We start from the raw sequence: 26,260 nt of genomic DNA, 5'->3' as shown, positions 1-26,260 counted from the left end.
TCTCCCTCTCCCTCCCTCTCCCTCTCCCTCTCCCTCTCCCTCTCCCCAGCTACTTTCTCCACTGTAGTTCCTGCCTCTCCAGCTCCTTAGTCAGAAGCTGGCCAAGGAAGTGAAGAAGGCCAGGCAGCTGCAGCATATCCAGGATGTCCTTTGCCACATGCCAAAGGGTTGTGATGCAAGGCTTTGGGAAACACTGAATTAGCCAGTTCAGAAGGGGGGGGGAAACGGGGTGTGGGGGAAGGATTTGGAAGCTTTGTGGAGGAGATGAGGATTAACTGTGTGGAGCGTAAAAAGAACAGGCTTTAGCTGGAGTTTTCCAAAGGCCAAGATCGTGTTTAAATTGTTCCCGAAATTAGACCTCTTCTCTGATTAATTCCCTCCTAAATGAAATTCCTATAAATTCTTCAACCAACACCAAGTTCCATAAATTAACACATAATATAAACGGTTTGTTTACTAGTCTAACCAGTATTTAGGTTCTCCTGCCTCTGATGTTTACTACCTATGGAACCCTTGGGCAAGTCTTAACTTCTCTGGGCCCCAGTTTCTTTAGTTACAGAATGAAGGGGGACAGTGGGTAGAATACTGGGCCTGGAATCAGGAAGACCCGAGTTCAAATCCTGTCTCAGACACTTAACTTTCTCCTCTGTGACCCTGGGAAGTCATTTAACATCTCTTTGCCTCAGTTTCCTCATATGTAAAATGGTGATAATAACAGCACCTACCTTCCAGGATGGTTGAAAGATTTTATTTGTAAAGTGCTTCACAAAGTTTGAGGTATTATGTAAAAAGTAGGTATTATTAGTTATTGTACCAAATGAGTGCTCATACTAATAATAGCTTACAGTTTACAAAACAGTCTTGTAAAAGCCTGTTAGATACCTTGTCAGGTTGATTTTTGTGGTTGTTCAGTAGTGTCTGACTCTTTGTGATCCCATTCAGGGTTTTCTTGGCAAAGATATTGGAATGGTTTGCCACTTCCTTCTTCAGCTCATTTTACAGATGAGGAAACTGAGACAAACAGGGTGAAGTGATTTGCCCAGGGTCCCCTCGTCATCATTGCCTGAGGCCTGATTTGAACTGAGGTCTTCTTGACTCCAGGGCTGGTGTTTGGTGTTCTATCCAGTGTGCCACCTAGCTGCCCATTAGATAGGTAGGTAGGTAGGTATTACATATAACAGTATTCCAGAGAATGAGAAAATCGAAACTCAGAAAGGCAATGAATGATTTGTAATCTTGTAATGGTTTGGTAGCTGGTGTGTTTCAGCCCTGACACTGGAACTTGTGTCTGACCCCAAGCTGCTAGGCCATGTGGTGATGGAGAGAAAAGGGAGGAGAACAGGGAACTCAGTGGTTGGGGGAGGGTCTGAAGGAGGAAGTGGGTGGTCATTGTTTATTTTCCTTTATGTGAAAATTGATGGACTGCACAGGGCAGTCAGAAGACCTGGTTCAGCTGCTCGTGGAAGAGCTGACCTTAGCCAAGCTGCCTCCCTGGGCTTCAGTTTCCTTCTCTGTGAAATGGGAATAATAATAATGAGAGCTGCTCTGCTGACTGCATAGAGATGAAGCTCAGCTGGATGGATAGGACAGATTAAAGAGCTTTAATCAATGAAATGTGCTAGCCTCATGGAAAGGAGTTTTGTTCGCAGGAGAGGGTAAACTCTTAGAAAGCAGTTAGGGCTCTTTGAATAATGCCCAGCAGTGTATGCAAATGGGGCTTCCACCAAGAACTTTATTGATGATGGGGAGGAGGAGGTTGGCCAAGGGGGACGACGTTTTGCTTTCTTGGCCCTGGTCCCAGTGTCTGCCTGTTTTCTTCTGGCTGTGCCCTGGCTCCTGGTGCCACCACCACTTTTCCCAATAGCTCATGCCTAGGCTGGCTTCAGAGTGGACATTGTCACATAGGCCTTTAATTCACTGGTGCCAGCAGAAGCAGGCATCCAGAAGAGCTAATCCGGGCCTCAAAATGGATGCTTTGTGTAACGTGGGTGCTGCTCTGTGGGAAAGACAAGGGACTAGGGCTCCCTTCTCTCCCCAAGGAGGCCTCCCCACCATTTGGATTGGCGCACAGCATCTACATTCTACAGGAGTGCTTCGTTCTGTGTCCCTGAACAAGAACTCAGCATTATTCCTAGATAGCATTTACAAAATTTGTTGCTCTTCCTGGACCCTCCAGCTTTAGGACTACATAGACTGGGAATCACTACAAAGAGTTAATAAAACTCTGTGTCTGATGCTTAAATTAAACCCTCAGGCTAATGTCAAAGGATACATTCTGAAGAGCCTGCCCTGAACTCTGAACTTTGGGTATTTGCTTAAGGAAAGAGAAAATCTCACTTTAATGAGAATTACAAGTGGAAGCAGGGTTATTTCTTCATGTGATGGATACGTTTACAGTTTGACTGTTGGGAGTCTCCAACTTTTTTGCCAAAGATTGTGGACATTTCTTATTTCTCAATGCAGAGAGTATAGTAAAATGTTTGGCATACATTCCCTAGGAAACTTTGTGCGGGAGGAAAATGAACAAAAGCTATTCCCTTCCTAGGGCCTCTCCTTTTTTTTCCCCTCCTTTCCGTTTTCCTCTCTTAAAACATTTGGCCAGAGGAGCCTGCTTCTCTGGGATGGTGTGAACGGTCCAACTCCACGCCAATTTGCTGAGTATCAGCTTTCCAGGTGGTATGAGAGCCGGGATATCTATCAGGCGCCTGGGTAACTTGCCTACCTTTGAACCACTTAAACCTTGGTGGTGCTGAAGCATTGTTTTTAATTAGCAAGCTTTATTTTTAACCAGAGTGGAGCAGACTTTTATCTCCCAGGCAGGATGTGTGTGGTTTGGGTCTGACATCCATGGAAGCACATGATGCTTGCTAAGCGCTGGAGCCTTGGTTATGATTCATTGGGGAGAAACATGGAAAACAATGTCTGTTTTTGAGTCCTGGGAACTGGGAAAATGAAGTGGAGATGTGAGCAATGTATAATTTTGCTAAAATTAACCTGTGAGCCCTTTGGATTACTTTCTTTTTCAGTGTTGTGTCCATCCCTTATTGGCCCTACAATGGCGTTGCTCTTTGTTTTAGCTCGTGCCATTGGCTTTTTGTTCTTGCCATATTCTGGCATTGTTTAGCAGACTGTCTCTAGTCTTTGCAGGTACGCATTTATTGCTGTCCACGTACTTCCCGAACTTGACGTTGGCAGAATTTGGCCACCGAAATCCATGAATCCACTTCCTGCTTGTAGAAAGTTTCTCTCGGGGAAACATGCCACTCACACACTGTGGCTTAGATAGATTCTTTGGGGATTTTTTGGATCTCGGTTTTCTCTTTTATAAAAATACAGAAGTTGAGTTGACTGGTTGGCAAGGTCCTTTCCAGCCCCAGGATTCCAAGTGATCTAAGTTTCTACCAAGGGGCATTGCCCAGAGGGAAAAAAACAAACCAAAACATTATTTTCGCAGGAAAAACATTTTGCTCTTTCTTTCAAAAATGAAAGTGGACATATGTAGTGCCGGGGAAGCATGTGTACTCACGTAGCTCCTTCCCGCATCAATGGATTTTGTGTTTCAGAGTAAGTACTGTAGTACAGTAGAAGCCGGTTTATCTGGTGTTCTGTCAGTCAGCATACCATTCACAGGCACTTCTGCACATCTGCTCGACAGTGATCATTGATGTTTATGATGAGACCCCTGAGGCACCATAGAGCCATCCTGTCATGCCTTCTGAACCATCAAAGAAAGATTAAATCATATCCATATATTTTCATTGTTAAATGCTTTTTTTTTAATACCATTCAGATTCTTTGAAAATGTCTATATAATGAGGTCTGTTAACTCTTGCAGTCAGAGTATTTGAATAATTGGAAGTCTCCACTCCCAGCCATAGGCCCATATAATTTAGAGTCCAACTGGATGAGGAGAGTGAGACCCAGGAAGGGGAAGTGACTTATCTAAAGCTACAAAAGCAGAGCCAAGATTTAAACCTAGAACCTCTGTACTTGTGCTTGTTCTAAAAAAACCATCTTGACTCTGTGCTGGGTAAAAGATTAGGCCATAAGCCTAAAGTGCTGTTGAACTATCTCTTGGGATTTATAGTGTAAGAATCACCAATCTATAGTTAGTACCAGCCTCCCCTCCCTCACACCCCCCATTTCCTAGTCTAATTCCAGAAAATAAAGAGAAAACAATATAAATAGCAATGGTATGTATGTGTGTCACTGGGAGAGAATGTGGGGTTTAATGGCTAGAAGATTACATAGCGTTAGTGAAAACCAGGAAATGAATGGATTCAGCCTGTGTGGATAATTCCCACTCAGGCTCTACTGGTTTATTTACAAAGAGATCTTACCACATGGAAATGCTATTAAAAAAAAAACTTAACAATAATATTAAGATAATAATAAACCAGCATTTCTATAGCACCTTGAGTTTTGCAAAAATACTTTATATATATTAACTATCTGCATAGCAAGCATGGGAAGGTAGTTATTATCATCCCCAATCCCTTCCATATGCTTTTGAGTTTAAAATTTTTCTCCCCCTTCCTCCCTACCACTCTCCCCAAGATGGCACACAATCTGATATAGGCTATACATATACATTCCTATTAAACATATTTTCACATTAGTGTTGTTGTAAGTAAGAATTAGAACCAATAGGAGGAACCATCAGAAAGAGGAAACAAAACACAACAGAAGAAAAAGAAAAGCAAATAGTATGCTTCCATCCACATTCAAACTCCATAGTTCTTTCTTCTTTGTGGATAGCATTTTCCATCACGAGGCCTTTGGAGATGTCTTAGATTCTTGTATTGCCAGGAAGGGTTAAGTTTATCAATATTAGTCATCACACAACGTGGCTGTTACTGTGTACAACGTTCTCTTGGTTCTGCTCACTTTACTCCACATCAGACCATACAAGTCTTTCCAGGTTTTTCTGAAGTCAGCCTGTTCACCATTTCTTATAGCACAATAGTATTCCATTACATTCATCTGCCACAACTTGCTCAGCCATTCCCCAATTGATGGGCATCCTCTCAATTTCCAATTCTTTGCCACCACAAAAAGAGCTACCATAAATATTTTTGTACTTGTGGGTCCTTTTCCCATTTGTATGTCATCCCCATTTTACAGATGAGGACATATTCATAGACTTAGAGCTCATAAGTGTCTGAGGCAGGATTCTCTCAAGTCCTGCATGCTATCTAGCTACCTCTGCTTTGCCATGGAGGAAGATGTGGTATTTTTCCCCTGGGGAGAAAAAAGAATAACCCAAATCCTACCTATTGTTCAAGGCCCAGCTTAAGCCATACTTAGTCCATGAAGCCCCACCTGACTGATCTATTCTTGATGGCTCTTCTGTACCCCTATAGCCCCTAGAATCTAGCTCTTATGCCTCCATCCTGAGTTAGGTAAGGCCCCCTGGTTGTTCACTTATTTATTATGTTGGTCTTGACTTGCCTGTTAGATCACTGACGTAGAACTCAAATAGAAACAGGGACTGCTTAACCATGGTAAGAATTCTTGCAGCTCCATGTTAACTTAGAAAACCTCATATTAACATTATGCTCTTTTGTATTTAGTTTGTTAGATATTTCCAAGTCCATGCTCTACGTGTTTGATAGCTCTGTGTTAGTTTGTAAGCTCCTTAAGGGAAAAAAGCCCAACTTAACATTTCTTCTGTATCCCCACATTCATCTCCTTCTTGTCTGAACTCCTAGAGTGCTTATAGTCCATACTATCTAATTCAGCACTTAATTATATCATCTTTTTTTTTAATTTGTGTATTAATCTTCTCTTCCTAATTAGGTTACAAAATCTGTCAGGGAACTATTTTATACTAATTTTGTCTTTCCACAGAGCTTTCACATTGGGGTTTGAATATATACGTACATATATATAGTGTGTATATATATATGTATATATATCCATATATTTTCAGTGTTAAATGAGTTTTGTTTTTTTTTTACTGTTCAGATTCTTTGAAATCTGGGCCTACACAGTGACAGTAAATATTTGTTGATTGACTTATTTGAAAAACAAGCTAACAAACATTCAATCTCTCACTTCATTGCCTGAAGGGAAGGGAATATAGCATGCTAGGAACTGTGCCAAACAAATAGTATCTCATTTGACCCTCACAATAACACTATGACATAAGTGCTCTTATTATCCCCACTTTACAGTTGAGGAGACTGAGGCAAGCAGTGTTTATGTGACTTGCCCAGTATCACACAGCTCGTGAGTGTGTGAGGCTGGATTTGAACTCAGGTCTTCCTGACTCTAGGCCCAGTGCTCTATCCTCTGAGTCACCTCGCTGCAGAATGAAGCATTCTTTTTTTTTTTTTTTTAAACCCAGCCAGTGTAGGAATTTGTTTTGCTTGATTATGCATATTTGTTATAATAGTTTGTTTTCCATTTATTCTTTCCCAATGGTGATTAGGAGAGAAATATACTCTTGTTCACTGAAAAAAAAGTTAATTAGAAAAAAATAAATGTGAATAAGATATTGCAGAAAGATTTCCATAAAAATTACTAAACCAACACAAAAAGTCAGGTTTTTGAATAAGACCGATTAACTGAGTTGCTTCTTCAGAGCCTATTAACAAAAGACTGTAAAGGTGATAACCTCTGGTGCCATTGTTCATATGTGTGAATGGTTCCTTTCATTATCGAAACGTTTGTAAGTGCCAACCGTTGACCTTCACGTGTTCATCTTTCCTTACCAGAAGCAAGAATGGGGATTGCCGGAAAGAACACCGGGAAAGAAGCCGCAGCCCCATTGAACGTGCTGTGGCTCCCACCATGAGTCTGCACGGCAGTCACATGTATGCCTCCATCCCCAGCATCACCATGGAGCAACCCCTTGCACTGACCAAAAACAGCATGGATGCCAGCAGAACAGTTGGCATCTCTCCAACATTGACCTCTGTGGAACGGCAGCAGGTATGTCCCTTAGGATGTGTTTCAAAACCTTATTCTGAGAAGAGGTCCATAGGCTTCTCCGGACACCCAAACAGGTCTAGGACACCCAAAAAGTTAGGAACTCTTGGAGGAGTGATGTTTATGATTCCTTCCAACTCATAACACTCTCTGGTCTGTGGAATTGGGGTTTTGCTTTCTGTTTGGGATGACATACTAAGAGTGGGAGTAGGGATAAGGCAGGGAGGATGGTGGCAATAACCATTAGATGTATGTAGGGTTGGGGCTTGATTGGATAGACTTAAAATTAAGATAGTTAACTCTGAATGTCCTGTTTCGGCAGTTGGGGAAATGGGATCATCAGAAACCCTTTATGTGTGAAACTGTTGTGTGGGCTTGGCCACTGATTCACTTTGTAACCTTGGGCAATTTTTCTTAACTTCTTTGAGGCCTCAGTTTCCTCATTTGTACAATGATGAGATTGCACCTTGTTATCCCTTTTGGTTTTAAAAGTCTGGTTCAGGGGCAGCTAGGTGGTGCAGGGGCAGCTCAGTGGCGCAGTGGATAGAGCACTGGTCCTGAAGTCAGGAGGATCTGAGTTCAAATCCGGTCTCAGACCAAACACTTGACACGTACTAGCTGTGTGACCTTGGGCAAGTCACTTAACCCCTATTGCCTGACTTAAAAAAAAAAGTCTGGTTCGTCCTGCATCTCTTGAGGTGGAAGCAGGAGAGGAGGGAAGCTTTCAAGAAGCCATGCTTCAGAGGATGTTGTGAGTGGGAGGGAGGCCCATTAGCCTCCTGAGGTATTGTCCTCCTGAGGTTTTGTCCTCCTGAGGTTTTCATGGCCCAAGAGCCTGATGCAGTGTTCATGAGGGAGCTGTGGCAGATACACAGAGAGATAAGATGCATTGCTTTTCATTAAGAAGCTTTTGTGGAGTGTACATTGGCAGAGGTGTCCTCTCCTGTCCTGGGCCTCCGATCAACGAGCATTTATTAAGGACCTTCTAAGACTGGGTACCATGCAAAGCGCTGGGTAAAGCCATCTGCCCCCTGCTTGAGGTAGGAGATGGTAGCCAAGGGTACACAATTGACATTTTGCCAGAATGTTTCTTTTTCTTTTTTTCCCCCTTTTTAAAGAATTAAATATTCCAGCCATCCATCCTACAGATGCTCCCCACTTGGACAAACTTTGGCTGTCTTAGCAGTGCTATAACCAGCTGACCTAATAGTGTGGGCTGACATCTTTGCATAGAGTCAACTTTTCCTTTCTGCTCAACTGTTGATTCATTGACAGCTGAGAAGGAAAAATCCAGCTTTCCATTTCATCCCTGGTGTCGTGTGATAGTGGAGCTGCCAGCCCTGACCCAGTTATACAGTTCTCTAGGTATTTTCCTAACCTGCCTCTCCCCGACCTTTAGCCCCTCCGTGTTTGTCTATTTCCAGGGGTTTGTCTTGATTTCATTTGTTTGACTTAAGTATTTCCTATGGCTGTTTGGCTAAAGTAGAAATTTAGCAAGAAATGATATAGGCATTGGGGAAACTGCTAGAGAGCAGTAGTTTTGTGGCCAGGATTTCAGCCACCCATTAGTGGGTCAGGGAAGACAGGCAGTGTTGAAGGAGGGCCCAAAGGGGCTGACAGTGAACTCCCTTTACAGCATGGGAATTATAAGTGTTTAAACAAAGTGGGATAGGCAGATAGGCAAGGTGCTTGAACAGTGAGGTCAAAGTGTATTAGGGAAGGTGACATAGTTATCTCACATTCTTATGAATAGTAGCTAGTTGGGAGCATATGCTGAACCTAGCACAATATGCCGAGAATATTACTAGCTGTGTGACCCTGGGTAAGTCACTTAACTCCAATTGCCTTGCCAAAAAAAAAAAAAAGCTAAATCAAGAAGGGAGCTAGTCTTGATGGGACAGAGGGGCAGAAAAATATGATTTTACCAATAAAAAAATGTGCCAAGAATAAATACCAGGAGGGGAGGCTTTGAAGACACCATTAATGAAGATGAGGCTTAGTAAAAGTCTAGGTTTTAGAAACATGAGGAAGAAGTAACAGTGGGAGATGCCATTCATTGCTTTTTTTTTAAGGCCACCTGGATTAGAAGTCCATGCAAAGAAGCCGTCTGGGATGGAAATAACATTGGGAGCCATGTGACCTTAGGCCATTGACTTGATCTGTGTGGGCCTCCATTTCCTTATCTGTAAAAGGAGGTTTGACTAGATACTCATAGAATGTAAGATCCTTTGCGCTGTTAGAGACCTTAGGGATTTATTTTCTAGTCTGATCTCACTTCCCCCAGTCTCCCCACCCCCCTCATCTTATTTCTGACATTTTAGGATTCCAAATGAGCCATGTTTTCAGTGGCAGTGGAAGTGTGAAGTGTGTGTGCGTGCATGTGTGCAGGCTGTGCTAGGGTTCTCTACCTCTCTTCTTGCCCTGCCAAACCAAGAGAACATCATAGGGTTGGAAGGTTACTGGAGAGCATTGCCAGTCTGTGCCCCACAGAGAGCAATCTGGAGAATGACACTGGAAAGTGAGTCAGGTTATTATCAGCCCTGTAGGCTTTGCTTTTAGAGGAGAGGATTTCACAAGCAGGAAGGCAGACCATTTTTTAAAAGAACATAAACAATTCTGATGGTAAATCACGTTATAACCAAGCGCAGACTCAGCTCAAATATTGACCAGGGGCCAGCCACTGGCAGCAGTGTGGTCTTTTCCTTTCTGGACAAGGCCCCATTTTGAATTCTACAAAATATCCATCTTTTCTGAACCCACGAAAGGAGATGGATGGCACAGCCCCCAAATGAACACAAATTGGAACTTAGAGAGTTCTGTTCAACCCCATCAACATTTCAGATTCATTCCCCTTCCCATAATGGGATTTGTACTGATCCATCTGTCCTCATTCCTTTCTTTGACTTCTTTTTGATGTGTCCTTGGGTAAGCACCTGGATCTTATTTTCTTCTTTAGAATGAAGTGGTTGGAGTAGATGATCTCCAAGGCCTTTCTGCCTCTAAAGCTATGACCCCCATGAACGTGCCTCTTGCACTGTAACTGTGCACACACCTACTGTATACATGTGCACCTCGTAGCTTGGCATGACTGATACCGTTTTAGTTGGGCGGGATTGATGTAAGAGTGTGGATACATGCATGTACAGGCAGGTGTGCACGCACACATTTATCTTTGACATATGCTATGTATTTCAACACAGTTGACTAAGCAGTGAATCCCTGTACATCCAAACTCCATTCCAGGTTGGCGCCAGTTTTTACGGGGGAGGCACCAGTATAACCCAGGGCCCACAGAGCAGGGATTCCTGTTTCAATGGCTTTTTGATTGGAGGCCTCTCTCCGTACCCCTTTCCCCACACAGGAACCCCCACCCCCCACAGAAGGCTCCCAGAGAAAGTTGTGGACATTTCTTTTGGGGGTTATTGTGACAGCAGGAGAAATTTTGACTTGGCCAGGCTACATTGATGGGGAGGACTTCTGACAGAGGAGAGATGGCCCAGAAGGGATTAGTATTTTGTAGAATCCAAAGTGGGGCAGAGAGAAGAAGCTTGAGCTGTTAAGAGCGGCCCCCTGGCCAGGTCCTGAGTGTGTTGTGTACAATCACCGCCTCCTTCCTGAAGCACTTGGGTTCTTCTCTGAACTTGCCCAAGCCATGACTTGTTCAGCCCAAGGTTTCAGCTGGGGATGTAAAAATACTTTTTAAAAAAGCCTCCATTTTTGCTCTTGGAGAAGAGAATGTTGTTCTCTGGTTTTGTAAAGTGGTGGGTGGATCAGAGGAAAGGCAATGCTAACAGCTAGTTAGTTCAACTAGAGAAACATTGATTAATAGCTAACTATGTAGAGTGCATTGGACTGGGAATAAAATGATTTAAATAAGAGATTTAAAACTAGCCCCTACCCTTTAGAAGCTATAATGATGATGATGATGATGATGATGATACTAGCTAGTATTTGTGTAGAGCTTTGAGGTTCGCAAAATGCTTTACAAATATTGTCTTAGTTTATTTTTTCAACACCCCTGGGAAGAAGGTGCAATTATAATCTCCATTTTACAGAAGAGGAAACTGAGGCCTAGAAAGATCAAGCAACTTGCTCAGGGTCACACAGCTAGTAAGTGTGTAAGGCAGAATTTGAACTCAGGTCTTCCTTCACACCATGTCGAGCCCTGTATCCACTGTGCCCCACTCTCACCTTTGGCCAGACCTGAGAGCCAGAGTCAAACCAACCATCTTTTCCCCTAATTTCTTGTGACGTACATCACACATCAGCTTAGATGGGAACAGGGTTTATTTCAGGTAGCTCCTTTTGAGGGAAGGAGGGGAGAAGGAACTATTGAGTTGCCAGCAGTTTTGCAAGTGAACTAAACTTTTGTCCTTTCTTGCCGTGTCCTTAGAACCGCCCCTCAGTGATCACCTGTGCCTCTGCAAGCAATCGTAACTGTAACCTCTCCCACTGCCCCATCGCCCACAGTGGGTGTGTCTCATCTACATCAGCAAACTACAGGCGGCCTCCAAGTAGTAAGTGAACTCTGTCTTCCTCCCCCATCACTTTGAAAGAAAAACAGATCGTGGGGAAACCCTGTTGATTCAAAAAGTGCTGTTAACTCTGTTTATAAATTATAACTCTTAACAAAAGTTTTTAAAAATTTGTTAGTCACCACTCCCTTTGCTGTTCAGACCAGGAATAATTTGAATAGATGACAAGAAGCCTCCTTCATCTTTCATCACCACTGAGTATTTATTTCACGTTTTCCATATTTCTATTCCAAAAAAAAAATTTATTGATATTTTGTTTTGACACAACAGATACTTCCCAACAAACTTTCCCACTCAGTACATCCTCTGAGACCTACTGTGGAAGGCTGCCTAGTCTGGGGGTTGGGACTGAGATCTGTCACTCGTCAAGTCTATAGTTTACCAACTTTTAATAGAAGGGCTATCTATGTGCCTTAATGTAAGGAGTGGTCTCAACCTTGTGTATTCTACTCTCCATGGATGTTTTTGCCAGCAAGTTTTCATTTAGTACATCCAGTGTGCATGACTTCAGTGAACTTTCAAGCTGATTGGAAAGCTAGGGTATAGGCACATGAGACAATTAATAAGTGTAGGAAGATAGTAAACAATGAGGTGTTCAGCTGTGTGGTGTAGGATGTTAAGTACTGTGGTCGGTCAGAGGAAGAGGTGTGGGGGGAAGATGAGGAGGGAGGTGAGAAGTGTAGAGTATGTGGTCCTGTCCTCTGAAATTTTATAGTCTTAATCCAGGGGCAATAGAAGTACATAAAAATACACACAATTGTCAGATGAAGGCTAAAGATTTAGAAGTCCAAGGGCTCAGGACTCCATAGTCAAGGTCTTTTTCCTGTGTTTTGGGCTCCTCCCTCTGTGGAGGAGACTTTAGGGTTAATTTGCCATTACCTGAAGGTCAGCTTGGTAAAAGAGTGTGACCTTCCAGTAGGCAAGTGGAGGCCAGAATTCCTGCTTTAATGACACGGAGGAAATGTGGGTTGAGGGACATGGGGTGGGGTGTGTGCTGGAGCCCTCAGCTGGGCTTAGCACGCCTGTGTTCTGAACACGTTCTGCCTGGCCTTCCTTCTAGCTGCCACCACCTGTGACCCCGTGGTAGAGGAACACTTCCGTCGGAGCCTCGGCAAGAACTACAAGGAGCCAGAGCCTGTGGCAAACTCTGTGTCCATCACGGGGTCAGTGGACGACCACTTTGCCAAAGCGCTGGGCGACACGTGGTTGCAGATCAAGGCTGCCAAGGATGGGGCTTCTAGCAGTCCTGAGTCAGCTTCCAGGAGGGGCCAGCCATCCAGCCCGTCTTCCCACATGGTCAATCACAATCATTCCCCCTCTGTTGTCTCATGAAGAGAGGACCGCCAACACCTCCTCTGTTGGAGAACAAGTGAATCTGCATGGTTTGCCTGAGCTTTGAACCGTCAATGCTTAAATGGAAAATGGTGTGGGGGTGGGGTAGGTGATGGGGTGGGGGGTGGGAAAAGGTTAGTTTGCAACGTCTTTTTTTTTTTTTTTTTTTGTACTCGCTTGGTATTTGTACAAGGGTGCCCTCAAACATGATAGCAGGAACTATGTGTGAAACATCTGTATAATGTAGCATCCTTACTTCCTGCCTCAGTTACCAAAGAAACCTCTGATGCAGGTCTGCTGACCCTCTTAACAGAACCGAAATCTGCAATGCGCACGCGCGGCTCGCTAGCTGGCTCGCTCACTGAAAGCCATTAGGACAGGTGGTTGACCCAAAATGCTTTGTGCTTTCAATTAGCTCCTTGAGACGAGACTTGTTGTGGTTTGCTTCCATTGCTTCTATTTCTTTGTTCAGTCATTTTGTATGTATATACTTGAAAAGAATTGTCACGTATGATTTGCACTATTGGAGGACGATTAGTTGCCTGGCAACTTCTTTAGGCAAGATGCTAGTATTTCGAGGGCAAACTGCTGAAAAAAAAAAAGGGTTTAAGAATGACATTTCTGTCCATTTATGTGTGTAATTTTTTTTTTAACAAAACCGCTTGGAAGGGGAAGTCTCATACAGGTTATAGGTCTTTCTCTCTTTAGATTTCAGGTGCTTAGTGCTTGCAACTGGACTGCATTACTCAACCGAACACGGGCATTTTATTTTTTTTTTTTTCTAAACACTGCAGTTTGTTAGAATAGAGCTGAGGTTGGTGGGTTCAATAGTGCTTTAAAAGATGCATGTTTTATGAGAAAAAATAGCTGGTATCTATTAATGTATAGACAGTTTTAAAACCATAATACGTAACTAGCTTCTGTTCAGAATTAGTTTATTTTTGTCAGTTACAGTCCTAGGTATACTCACTGCTGGTACAGTTGTACGCTAAGATTTTTGTATTTGGTATTCACTTTACTCACAGCTGGCACCAGGCCTCCTGAGCAAAGCCGTTCAGTAGGTGATCGTCCAACTTACAGGATGCCCTAGGGTTGCCCAGGCCTGATTTCATCATTTATTTGTGCATCACTCTGTGCTTTCGACAGATTTGCTTCCTGAGGCTTCAGGATTTGTCCTCCAGCTCCCCCAGATGCAGAAACTGCTCCTTCGACTCTATTGGCTGAACACCAGATTACGGGCAATCTGTGAAGTGATGTTTTTAATGCTTACTCGTAAGCCTGGGCCAAGGCAGTGTACATTCCTCCATTAGAAGACTTTATACAGTTATTACTGCATTTATTATCATTTGCTATATTAATAGCTACTAACTAGAAATTAGGTAAAGAGGAAAGCATGGTGAACAACACGGCTGTGGAGGCCAGCAGCTTCTCTCTTTTTTTGTTTTATTATTATTAAATATGATCCCCCCTCCCCCTTCTCCCTCCTTTCCTTTGGATCTTTTCCCTTCCCCATGCTACATTCCAGCCTCCCCCCAGTACAGTTACATCAAGAACTTTGGATACTGGGTCACCTGGCCAGACCCTGGGCCCTCTAGGAAATTGCTGCTGAGTTGGGTGGTCACAGCGCTTTTTGGGGGGCCGTTGTTACTTGTTTTCAGTTTGAGAAGCTTGAAGTTGAGCTGTTTAATTTGGAAAAGGTGCAGGGTGGGATGATAAGAGGCTTGGCTCTCACTTGTATTTATATAGGGTGGCTGCTGAGGTGGGGTCTTTTTTGTCGTTGTTATTGCTGGGTTTTGTTTTTTAAAGAGAAAGTCTCTCTCTCTCTCTCTCTGCACCCTCCCCTCTCCCCCCCATACATTTCACTACCATCTTTCTGGTAGTCCATGCTTCCTTGCTTTGGCATTCAGGCCCCTACTCTCTGTAGGAAAACTGTTTGAGAATACTTTTTTTTTATATAGGGAACTTTAAGACCATCATTACGCTGTGCGTAAAGAATGTACAGAGAAATTTGTAGGTATTTTTTGAGGAACAATTAATTTGTTAATGATATGTAGCTATTTAATTTTTCCCTTTCCTATTGTAATCATTCATTTTTTTTGTTTGGAGAAAAAAGTTGATCTTTTTTTGTTTTAGAGTTGTCTGTGATACAGTAAAAGTGCAGGAACACAGTTATTCTATGAGAACACTGCATTTGCATTCTAGCCACTAGTTTGTTATCGCTGCAGGCTACTGAGTGTTGTAATAGGAAAATACTAACACTGTAGATGGACTCCGTGGACAGTGTGACTCCTAATGACATTTCTTGAACAACGTGGTGAAGACAGTCCTCATTCTATGTATTGGGAAAGCAAACAGTGTCTATTAACAGCTGGGTCCCTGGGGGCGCTGACTTATCTGCGATAGGTCAAGATAGAAGTGGGTGGGACGGGACAGAGGGAGCTTGGGGAGAGGGGAACCAAACATTTCATGGGGAAGGAATGAGCTCCCTGATCGAAAAAAAGCACAGTGAAGTTTCTTCACCAAGCTGAGCTATCTGCAGTTCATTCTGAACCATTCTCTCCATGTTTGTATATCTGTAATATACCATTCTCTGTGGCCTGTTTCACCTGGATGAAGAAGAAAAAAAAAAGGTTTGGCAGGCCATCTTTTTTTGTACTTAAAAGTAGCCTTAAAGAACAATAAAGTGCTCTTAAAACCACATGCTTTTTTCCGACCGTTTTTGCTTGAAGTTGCTGCTGGGGATGGGGAGAGATGATGGGGCCTGCCATGGGGCCAGCAAGGGTACATCTCTCGCTGTTGGGGGAAGGCTGCCGGAGGATCTGGATGTGTGAACATCCATCTAACTCTGATAGCTATCATAGCTGCCACGAAACAGGTAGAGGAGCTGGCCCACAGGCAAGGCTCTGCTTCCGAGAGAGGGCACACCCCAGCATTCAGGCTTGGAACCACCCTCGAGTTTTAACACCCCACATAGCCATCCAAGGCAATGGTACCAGGAAGGATATGGGTCAATCAGACGAGAGAACCTTAAACTGCTATAGAAATGCTAGTGACTCCTAGTGCTGTTGGGCGCTGGGTGGTAAAGTGGGTAGAATGCTGGAGTCAGGAAGACCTGAGATTTACTACTGAAGCTACTAGTGTAACTCTGGGGCAGCTGGGTGGCACAGCAGGCAGAGCATGGGGCCTGGGGTCAGAAAGACCTGAGTTCAAATAGGACCTCAGACACTTACTAGCTGTGTGACCCTGGGCAAGTTACTTAACCCTGTTTGCCTCAATTTCCTCATCTGTACAATGAGCTGGAGAAGGAAATGGCAAACCACCCCAGTATCTCTGCCAAGAAAACCCCAAATGGGGTCACAGAGGGTTGGACGTGACTGAAACAACTCACAACTTTGCTATTTATTGTAAGCAGAGCCTCCAGCTGGAACTAGACGTTCTTAGGTCCGGGGTCCATGAACTTGGGTTTTTTTTTAATGTTTTGATAGCTGTATTTCAGTAGAATTGGTCTCCTTTTTATGCATTTGAAAGTCTTCTAAGGTTTGTTGGCCTCACCAGACTGCCAGAGGGGTCCATGACACACCCAAAAAAGACAAAGAATCCCTCCCTCATTCCTCACTCAGGCTCCAAACCCTTGTTCTCGTGGCCCAGACCAAAGGCTTGGGAGGGAGGCCCGGGGCACTCATTTACCCAGCACTCCGCCCATGCCAAGCGCTGGGCTAAGTGATGGATTCACAAACGCAGCACAATGGAACTTCAGCTGGCTGCACAACCATGCCAAGGGTGCTCCCATCACCAGTTCCCCAGGTGTGATCGTTGTGGTCTCAGACATGATGGCAGCATGCATCAGTGTCCTGAATTTTCCCCTCTAAAAAGAATTTTGATACTTTGCTACTTTGCAGCAGCCAATATGATCTTCCCATTAAGAAAAGCAAAACCATGTAATGTGTCAACGGTATTTGATTTGTGCTGACTTAGTATAAGTAGCGCTAACCCATAAGAAAAACCATCCACTGACTGTCCCTCCCCTGGGGGGCTCCCACATACTGTCCGCCAGCCTCCTCCCAGTTCACATGTGAACAAACACACCACGGACAGTGAGGCAGGAGTGTTTGCTTTAGGTCCCAGGGACACAAGACTCCTCAGGTGGGGAGTATGACATGGAGATCTACATGAGGTGCCTAAGAAAGCTGCTGTCTGACGGTACCAGAGAGGTCCTCCCACTAGAATAAAGGCAAGCAAAGATCAGAGCCATCTCTCACTTCTAAAATGAAAGCTTTTTTTTTTTTTTTAAATGAAATTACCATGCCTTATGGGCCACAGCAGTGTGACTGAGGTTCTAGCAAAGATAATATCCTGGTGTTCAGTTTGGCCCATGGCAGTCAGAGGGCCAAGCCTGGACAGAACCAGCTGGATCAGCCAGGGCCAACTACAGCCGGGCTGAGCTCTGTGGACACCAGAGGTGCAGGCCTCCTTAGGGCATATTCTCCCTTGGGGCCTCTGACTTATTACCAGGCCTCCAGCCAACCAGGACAATGACATTCCTCTGTCTTCCATGGAACACACTGGGCTTCTCTGTTGACTGGCTGCTCCTAAGAGTTCCTTTGTCTCTGCATTGAACTGTTTCCAGAATCATTTTCCTAAGAGCATTATAGAGTTAGACCCTGCCCATGCCTAGATCCAAGATCATATAGAACAACCGGGCCCATAGGGTTGCCAAGGGTCTTTTGACCACTACCATCATCATTTAAAACACTGCATGGAGGATAGAGGGCCTGGGTTTCCCGGTTCAGTCACTGGGTCCCTACTGATGTCCTGATCTCTGGCAAACCCTTGGATGTGATCCACAAAGAATGATAAGCACATTATGCTGAACAACTCTATGACCTGGATGAATGGCGAATGAGCATCGAATATCGCGGTTAATGTTTGCCAGCAGGTTAACGTCTGTTCTGGAGTACCTGGCTAGTGCTTGATGGAAACCAAAAGGCAAGAAAACCCCACCTCCCCAACATGAGTTTGAACATGCCAGGTGGCAGCCGGGTGGTATGTTGGGTAGCCTGCTGGGCCTGGAGTCAGGAAGAGTTCAGAATTCCTAGTTGTGTCACCCTGGGCAAGTCACTGTTGCGTGCCTCAGTTTCTTCAGTTGTTAAATGGGGATAATAACAGTTTCTACCTCCCAGGGTGGTTGGGGGGGTCAAATGAGATATCTCAAAAGTGCATAGCACTACAGCACTATCAACCTGGCAGATAATGGCACTTAATCAATGCTTATTCTCTTCCCACTCCTGAAAGACATAATTGTAACACCAGTCACACTGTCTTTGCTTTCCTTTATCATGCATGCTGTGATGTAGGGCTGGGGCTGCGGGGTGTGGGAGAGGTCATTCTTGGAGCAGGTTGGTTTCCTGGGGCCCTAAAGGATGGGCCTCATTGTCGGCCCAGGGCAGGAAGCCACATGCAGCTCATCGCAAGAAGGCTCAGTCTGGTGACTGTCATTTGAAAACACTCTCAAAGAGAAGGCTCCATCTTGTATTTGTATCACCCCAACTCCTTTATACGCCCTGGCAGAGCTCCCTGGCTGGCGCCAGGTGCCGGCATTATCAGAACTGCTCTGTGTCAAAACAAAAGCTAACCCTTGCGGCTGACCTCAAGATTCATCACATGAGAGTCTCCTTTGGGCAGAAATGTGCCACGTCTGGGGCCTGGGAACTTTCTGAGACTTTCCTTTTCCCCTTCCCTGGTCCTTTGCCACTGTCTCCTCTTTGCTTGCAGGGGCATAACCTGCAGAGTGGGCTCACTTAGCCTCATCCCAGGGGTCATACAGTCCAACCACAAATTCATACGTGTGGCAAGGGGGGAGGCCCATTTCAGAGGTGTCTAATCCTTCTGAAGCAGCCATCTTAACCAAGACACGGCTTCTTAAGAGCATGTGATGTTGCAGCTTCTGGCCAGGACAGGCCGCAGACGTGGAGCCAGGAGATGGAAGGGAAGTGGGTAGCTATGGCAGAAGAGTCTCCACTCTCCCTAGAGAAGGTCAGGGTGTGTGAAGACGAATCTGTGGATTGGAAAGGGAGTGGCAGGTAGGTAGTGACTTGGAATCTGGGGAGCTGACCCCCAAAAGCCAGAAAGGATACATGGAAACTCATAGACTACAAGGGATGCCAAGAGATGGACACAGATATTCAGCTGGCAGGAAGAGCTAAAAACAGAAAATAGCCTCAAATTCATCAATGAAACCAACACACACCACAGTGTTCTATGGACTCTGTTTATTCCCTGTTTTCACCCATTCATCTGGCTTTCATCGTACTGGATGGCATTCCCCGGCCCCTTCTCACCTCCATCCCATTCTTTACCCTGTGCCAGGGTAAGCTGCTTCTCTGGACACAGATATAGACGATAAAATAATCAAGAGTTGACCTCCGTGGAGTTCTCTCCATGAGTGAGCCCGCCTGCAGGGCAGGGGCCCAAGGCTTGTTAAACTGGCCCACCAGGCTCTGGAAACAAAGACTGTTGGGGCTGGAAGGGACCTCAGAACTGCATCACCAAGCCCGGCCCCTTCGTTTCACAGATTAGGAGATAGCGATGACCTGCCTATGATCGCAGAGCTTGCCGGCGAGGACTCTGCTATGTAACGTCCACAGGTTCCTCTCTGGCCTTTCCTGTCTTGCAGTCCAGGTAGGAGAGCAGAGCAGATCAAAGGTTTGGGACAGCACCTATGGGAACTGGCTTGCTGTTGGCAAGCTTGTAGCTGAGCCAGGCTCAAGATACTGGCAGAAATGGCTTTCCATCCCTGTCTCTGCCCTCGTAGGGCATTGTGGGTACTGTGCCATGCACACCAGCAGAGGTGAGGGGATGAGAAGGCCCTATGGGGGAAAATGTTATTGCTGTGCTTTTGACCCAGAGTGGGGTCTGAGGGGCCTCTGGGAAAGACCTGTAATCTCCTTTAACACAAGCACTTGGTTCTGGGCACCTAAAGCCAAACCCATAGGGTCTGGGAGAACACTAGAATTCCTGGTCCAAGAGGAGACGAAGATAGGATGGGCTTCTCACCCTCCTCCTGGCTTGTTGACAGGGCTTTTCCCACACTCGGGTATTCTAGAAGGAACAGGAGCATGGTGTGAACATTCCTTTCCCAATAGGCATCATGGACACCCTAGGTTAAAAGGAAGGAATGAGAAGGAGGCAGGGACATTTTGGTTACAATAAGGAATGGCATGAAGCGAGGCATTCTTCTTTAAAAAGGGGTAACAATGCACATGGGCAGCTATTTATTTTCTCCTCCAGGACTTTTCTGAATGCTGTGAACCAGAAGCCATCAGACCACAGGACAGAGCTGTCTTCCTCCTGCAGAATACCTGGTTCTTCCTACCTGTGGGGGTAATCCCTGGTAGTTCGAATATCAAATATCTGCCAAGGTTAAGGAAAAGTGGGAGCTTGAGGGAAGGGTTCAAAGCCCTAAGCATGGAAATTCCAAAGCAAATCAGCCCAGGATTGATGGGAAAAGTAAGTAGAAAAATGAAAACTGTCAGTTACATAGAGTAGCTATGTATGTGAGCCATGAGTTCACAGCGCAGAATATACACGGTGAGCAAGCAAGATGGGGTATACAAAACCCCATCTACAAAGGAAGTGTAGATGCAGAGGTGAAGAGAATTATAGCTCCCAGAGCAGCCAGCTGGGCTTTCGGTCCCAAGGGTGAGTCGGCTTCTGGACACCAGCTGGGTCTGGGTAAGAAGCAGGCCAAGCGAGGAGATGGTGGCTGGTCACCTGGAGCTTGAGGCCACCAGGAATCGGTTCCTGCTTCAGATGGTGTCATCGTCACTCATGTCCCAGATCTGCAAGGAGAAGACAGCAGCCAAGTGTTACTCAGGCTGGGGGAACCGCTGTGTTCTAATTCAATTCAACAAGCCACAGTCTCTTTAGAAAAAGGTTAGCCTGAACAGGTTATAAAAGCACGGGGTTCAGAGAAGATGCCATACAACACTAAACTGAAAAAGGGCCAGGAGGGTGGCTGGGAGGAGGCTGGGATCATTTCTTATTACTCCTGTTCATGCATTCTCCACTCCAGTCAAACTGGCCCCCTACCTGTTTCATGTACAGGACTTTCCATCTCCTGCCCTGAAAACCGTCACATAGGCGACATCAGGAATGCACTCCCTCCCTCACCTCCCCCTCACAGAGTGAGGCTTCAGTGCCCTTGCCTCCTCTGTCCAGCCTTTCCTTTTCCTGACTTCCCCAGTCCGGGGGGGCTTCCTCCCTCTTGAAATAACTTTATATTTACTTATCTCTGTTCGTCCGGTATTCTCCCCACCCCCACTCCCCCAACAGTAGAACATAGTAAGTTCCTTGAAGTTTGGTTTTAAGTTCTGTACCCCATAGCACCCAGTACATAATAGGTACTTAATAAATGCTTGCTGGGGCAGCTAAGTGGTACAGTGGATAGAGTACTGGCCCTGGAGTTAGGAGGACCTGAGTTCAAATCTGGCCTTAGACACTTACTAGCTAGCTGACCCTGGACAAGTCACTTAGCCCCCACTGCCTCCAAAATTTAAAAAAAAAAAAAGATGCTTGCTGAATTTAGCAAGTTTCCAGCTAAGGAATCCTGATGCAGTGGAAGAAACAATGGCCTTGGGGTCAGAAGACCAGGGCTTTGACTTCCTGGTCCAGGCTCTGATACTTATGAGCTCTGTGGCCAAAGAGGAGTCATGTACCTCCATGAGTCTTGGCCTCAGTTTCCTCATCTGTAAAGTGGTGAGAATAATAATTTTTACTACCTACGGTTAGGGAGGAAAGTGCTTTGTAAACTGTAAAGTCATAGAAAAGTAAACTATTATTCTAGATTGGAAAGAAGACATCAAGAGATTGGATATATTATTTATTAAGCAGAGGAATTAATAGTTAGACATGAGCAATGGTATAAAGAAGTCATCAATTTTCATTGAAGACAGCTGAAGGCACAGATTACAGAACCAATCTACAAGTGGGGAAGGCAGCTCGGGGGTGCCATAGCGCACAGTGCTGGGCCTGGAGTCAGAACGACGTAAGCTTAAATTCGGCCTCAGACACTCATTAGCTGTGTGACCCTGGTCCAGTCACTTCACTTCTGCTTGCCTCAGTCCTTTGGAGAAGAAAATGGCAAACCACTCCAGCATCTTTGCCAAGAAAAGTCCATATGGTGTCATGAAGAATCAGACACGACTGAGCAACAAGAAATGGTTAGCAAGTGGTTAGTGTGGACAGGTCAAGGTGTCTGAGAGTTGTAACCAGAAATGTTTGTGGTGCTGGAGGTGCGAGAAGGCAAAGGTTTTCTTAGGAAGACTTCCTTAAAGCAGCAACTGATGCTGCTTTAATTTTTGAGGCAATGGGGGCTAAGTGACTTGCCCAGGGTCACAGAGCTAGCTAGTAAGTATCTAAGCAGCAACTGATGCTGCTTTAAGTTTAATGGGAGAAGGGAAATAGAAACAGAATTTTAGAGCTGGAAGGGATCTTTTCAGCCCCATCTCTTTTCACAGTCTTATTTAACAAGATGAGAAGAGTGAGGCCTGCCCAGTCAATGAGTGACCCATCTGTGAGAAAACCCTGGTGCTCTGCTCTCCCACTCTATGTCCTTCCCATTGCATGCACTTAGCTATTTTTCTTTTGACTTTGCTCTCCACTGGATCTCGACTTGCTTGTACAACAAATATTTTAAAATAATCCATGGGTTATAGTGTCACATCCAGACCCTGCCTCTTCTCTTCATCCTTCTGGCTACAATCTGCCCCCACACCACCCTGGGTGGTCATGTGTGTCTTCTCTGCTATTTCTCATGTCCAGATCATCACTGGAAATGGGCCATAGCCTACCAACACCCACCACATTCGGATGTATCATTAGCCAATGGAGACATGTTTCTTGATTTCAGTGAGATGAGTTTCCAGTGTTTTGAGAAAAGTTGGGATAATTTTCCACCAAGGATGTTTTATTATGGGAGGAATTTAGGAATTGAGCAGTGTGCTGGATTAGATGACCTCCAAGGTCCCTTTTAGCTCCAGATTCCATTAATGCAGTAATTAAAGATTGTTAATAAGAATACAGTTACTTTAATCACATTACAGAAGAGATGTTTATTACTGATGTACTATTGCCTATAATGTAGTATTTCTAATGATCTCCATTCTCCACATCTGAGGAGTGTATGAACTATGCTCTGAAATTCTGGGCATTTACTAGCAGAAGGAATGTTAGCTTTTAATTATTCCTTTTTGTTGACCGCTCCCTCCGTTACCCTCCTAAGTGCAGCTGCTGTGGGATCTAGATTAAAATGTAATTGGGAAATATTTAACAAAATAAGTAAAAATATAATAATACAGAGAGAAAACTACATGTTGAATTAAATCAATATGGGGCCCACGGGGCTCCTTCTGTAAGGATTAGTGGCTTCAGGTTTGACACCACTGCTTATACAACACCTCTTCTTTCTTCTGTCTCCCCTTGGCTCCCTTGGCTTCTCAGATACGGCCTTCTTCTGGTTCTCCTACATGTCTGACTCTTCCTCATTCTCCTTTGCTTGACCCTTATCATCCGTCCTCCTTACTGGTTCCCCAGTGTTCTAGCCTGGCTTTCTTCTCTTTTCTCTTGACATTCTCTTCCTGGGTAGCCTCACCATCTCATCTAAATTCAGTTATTATCTCTGTGTTGATGGGTATGAAATTGACATACTGAATTCTAATCTCTCAAACTCCAGTGGGATGAAACACCTGCTTGACAACTACCCTTGGATGTCCCATCAGCCCCTTGGACTCAACACATCCAAAATGGAACTTGTCATGTTCTCTCCTAGACCTTGGCTTCCTCCAACATGATCATCTTCGCTGTGAACCAGTCTCATGACCTCAGCATTAGCCTCGACCCTTCTTCCTCACTCCCCCTCTCCAGTCAATTGCCCATCTACTGATGCCACTTCTGCACCATCCCCTCTTCTCCAGTTACAATCCTCACTTTAATTTGGGCCCTAATCATTTCTTACCTCCATTATTTTAATAGTCTCCTGACTGGTTTTCTTGCCTCCATTCTTTCCCTTTCTCAATCCATATTCTAGGGAGCTATCAAATAATCCACCTAAAGTGCAGGTCTGGCTAAGTCGCTCTGCTGCCCCCAAAAAGTTCAGTGGATTCCTATTGCCTTTAGGATGAAATACAAACCTTCAGCCTAGAAACAAGACCCTTCCCAAGCTGGTTTCAATCCACTTTTTCACACTTATTTCATATCAAGCCTGGTCACAAGCTCTAGGTGCTGGCCAAGCTAGACAACACGCTCCCCCTGACCTCACCCCCTACTTCCAAACAGCTGCACAAAACTCAGCCATGCCTGTAATGAATTCCTCCCTAATCTCCACCTCTCATGGTCTTGACCATCCAGCAAGGTTCCACTCTAGTGCCATCTTGCTGGGGATGGCTTCTGTAGTCCCATTCCCTTGTGCTCTGTCTCTCTTCAGACTATCTCATATTCACAACTCTCTGTACATGGTCTATCTCACTGAAGGACAGGTGCTCCTTGAGAAGGGGGATGGTTCAATTAGTGCTGACATAGCATGGGGCATTATACAGAACAGGTGTTTAAGAAATGTTTGCTTAATCGAGTTCAGCTAAGGTAGAGGTTGGCTCACTTGAGCATTTAATTTGTCCAGCTCATACCTCTCACTTACAGAATCAACATTTTTCATTTCCAATAAAAATATGGTTCAAGAGTAAACATCCACTGTGTTGCTAGCAGTATGGTGGCTGATTTGAGGGACACACAGAGGGAGAAGACATGATCTTCCTTCAGAAAGTTTCCACTCCTGTTTGGGAAGTTGTGGTAAGAAGACTTATAAATGGAAACAATATAGCTAAGCAGAAGCATAGGAGTGGGGCCAAGTTAAGGCAGAATTTCATCACTTGACAGGTAAGAGTGGGTGCCCTAGACTCAGGCTGCTCAGGGATGGGTTCAGGAGACCTTCTTTCTCTTCACACTTTACTGGCCCCAGAATCTACTGCTACTTTTTTTTATCTCAACTAACTGCAACAAAGGGTCTTTGGTTGGACTGAGTGAAACAAGACTAGGGGTAGAGTTGCTATTGCGTGATTATACTCCATCTGGATCCAGAGTCTCAGATACCAAGCCTTTCCCCTCTTCAGCACTACTCGAGACCAGAGCCTAAGGCATCTTGCCCCTTCAGGATCTCATCCCAGAGTAGGGCTTCTGATATTAGTACCCATGTTTGGATTCGCTCACAAAAAAATCTTCTGATTGTGTATCCTCTACTTACCTGAATACAGAAAAAGAGGATGGAAGATTTTGAGTGATACTGCCTCAGAAAAAGTCAAGAAACAGTGCAAAGATAAACATGTTTGCAGAGAGCTTGGATTTGAGCCAGCTCATCTCAAGAACATTTCTTCGACAACGAAGAAATGGAACACAGATCTGTCAGCATTTGTGTTTAAAAAAAAAATACTTGCTTCATCATTAACAATGGAACTACCATATTTGGTCTCACACATCTCAATCCCAGAACTGCGTCAGGAGGAAATGGAAGGCAGAGCAGCTGGACCAGACTGAGATCAGAAAAAGGAAATCCATGCTGAAGGTGACAAAATATTGAAGACATTAAGGGATCAGTTCTCAAGATAGCTGAAATCAAGTTGGATAATCAGTTGGGAAAAAAATCACAGATGGCTTTACTACCAAACAGGCAATTGAGAGGACTTCAGTAACCACTGACTCATGTACTTTTTTCCTCTCTCTAGAATCTTTGAGAATTTCATGACTATACATATTTCTAATGGGTTTTGTTTTTCTTGCCTTCTCATTGGGGAGAAGAGGAGAGAGGGAGAGACAGGAGGAAAGAGATTATTCAAAACTGAAAATAAAATGGATTAAAAAAAAAAAGACTGATCTGTACAGGTACTTAGGATATTCTTGATGAGAAACATAAGAAGGAAACAGGCAGGCTTTCACAAATCACATTCTACCACAAACCATATTCTCATAGTCACAACACTGAATAAAAGATGCAGTAAGTATACAATACCACTTTTTATCATTTGTTGACTATAACAAAATATTTAATCCAGTGGTGTAAAATGAAGGCCTCATGTCTTTCCTCCAACAAGGGGTCTTCACTTCAATACATACTAAGATTCTACAAGATTCCTTGATGAAGTGTGACGTTGTTCCACCATATTCTGAGTGTCAAGGCATATCAAAACAGAGAGAAAGTGCCTCTATTAGGCCTGACATCCAGCACAATGGAAACATAATTCCTCATAGATAGGGAGGTCTTCTCCAAAGGTGCCACAGGCAGACAACACTGTGATGAAGCTTCCTAAATCCAACGCATGCTCACTCAACAGAGTTTGAGCAAGCAATCCACATAGAGGGGAATAACAGGGAAGTAAGAAGGCATGGAACAGAGTGGGAACTTGGGGCCAGGTCCT

General features: G+C 44.5%; 2 protein-coding genes across 6 annotated transcripts in view; one reads left to right on the top strand and one right to left on the bottom strand.

Annotated features, from left to right (window-relative positions):
* The window catches only part of VGLL4 (vestigial like family member 4), a 186,869-nt gene extending 173,959 nt beyond the window's left edge, over positions 1–12,910 (top strand). For all 4 annotated transcript variants that reach the window (XM_027863687.1, XM_027863686.1, XM_027863685.1 and 1 more), the window contains 3 exons: positions 6,720–6,936; positions 11,327–11,450; positions 12,529–12,910. In XM_027863687.1, coding sequence (XP_027719488.1) covers positions 6,720–6,936; positions 11,327–11,450; positions 12,529–12,800 — 613 coding nt within the window. In that variant the 3' untranslated portion in view covers positions 12,801–12,910. The remainder of the gene's footprint in view (positions 1–6,719; positions 6,937–11,326; positions 11,451–12,528) is intronic.
* A 6,144-nt stretch (positions 12,911–19,054) lies between these two features.
* The window catches only part of ATG7 (autophagy related 7), a 262,756-nt gene continuing 255,550 nt past the window's right edge, over positions 19,055–26,260 (bottom strand). For both annotated transcript variants that reach the window (XM_027863695.1, XM_027863698.1), the window contains one exon: positions 19,055–20,638. Coding sequence is in view for 1 of the 2 variants with exons in the window: in XM_027863698.1 (XP_027719499.1) it covers positions 20,606–20,638 (33 nt within the window). In the remaining variant the exon portion in view is untranslated. The remainder of the gene's footprint in view (positions 20,639–26,260) is intronic.

Source organism: Vombatus ursinus, unplaced genomic scaffold, assembly GCF_900497805.2.
Source record: "Vombatus ursinus unplaced genomic scaffold, bare-nosed wombat genome assembly UNPS02014773.1, whole genome shotgun sequence".
Lineage (NCBI taxonomy): Eukaryota > Metazoa > Chordata > Mammalia > Diprotodontia > Vombatidae > Vombatus > Vombatus ursinus.
Note: the sequence above shows the minus strand (reverse complement) of the source record. Positions and strands in the feature narration are given on the sequence as shown.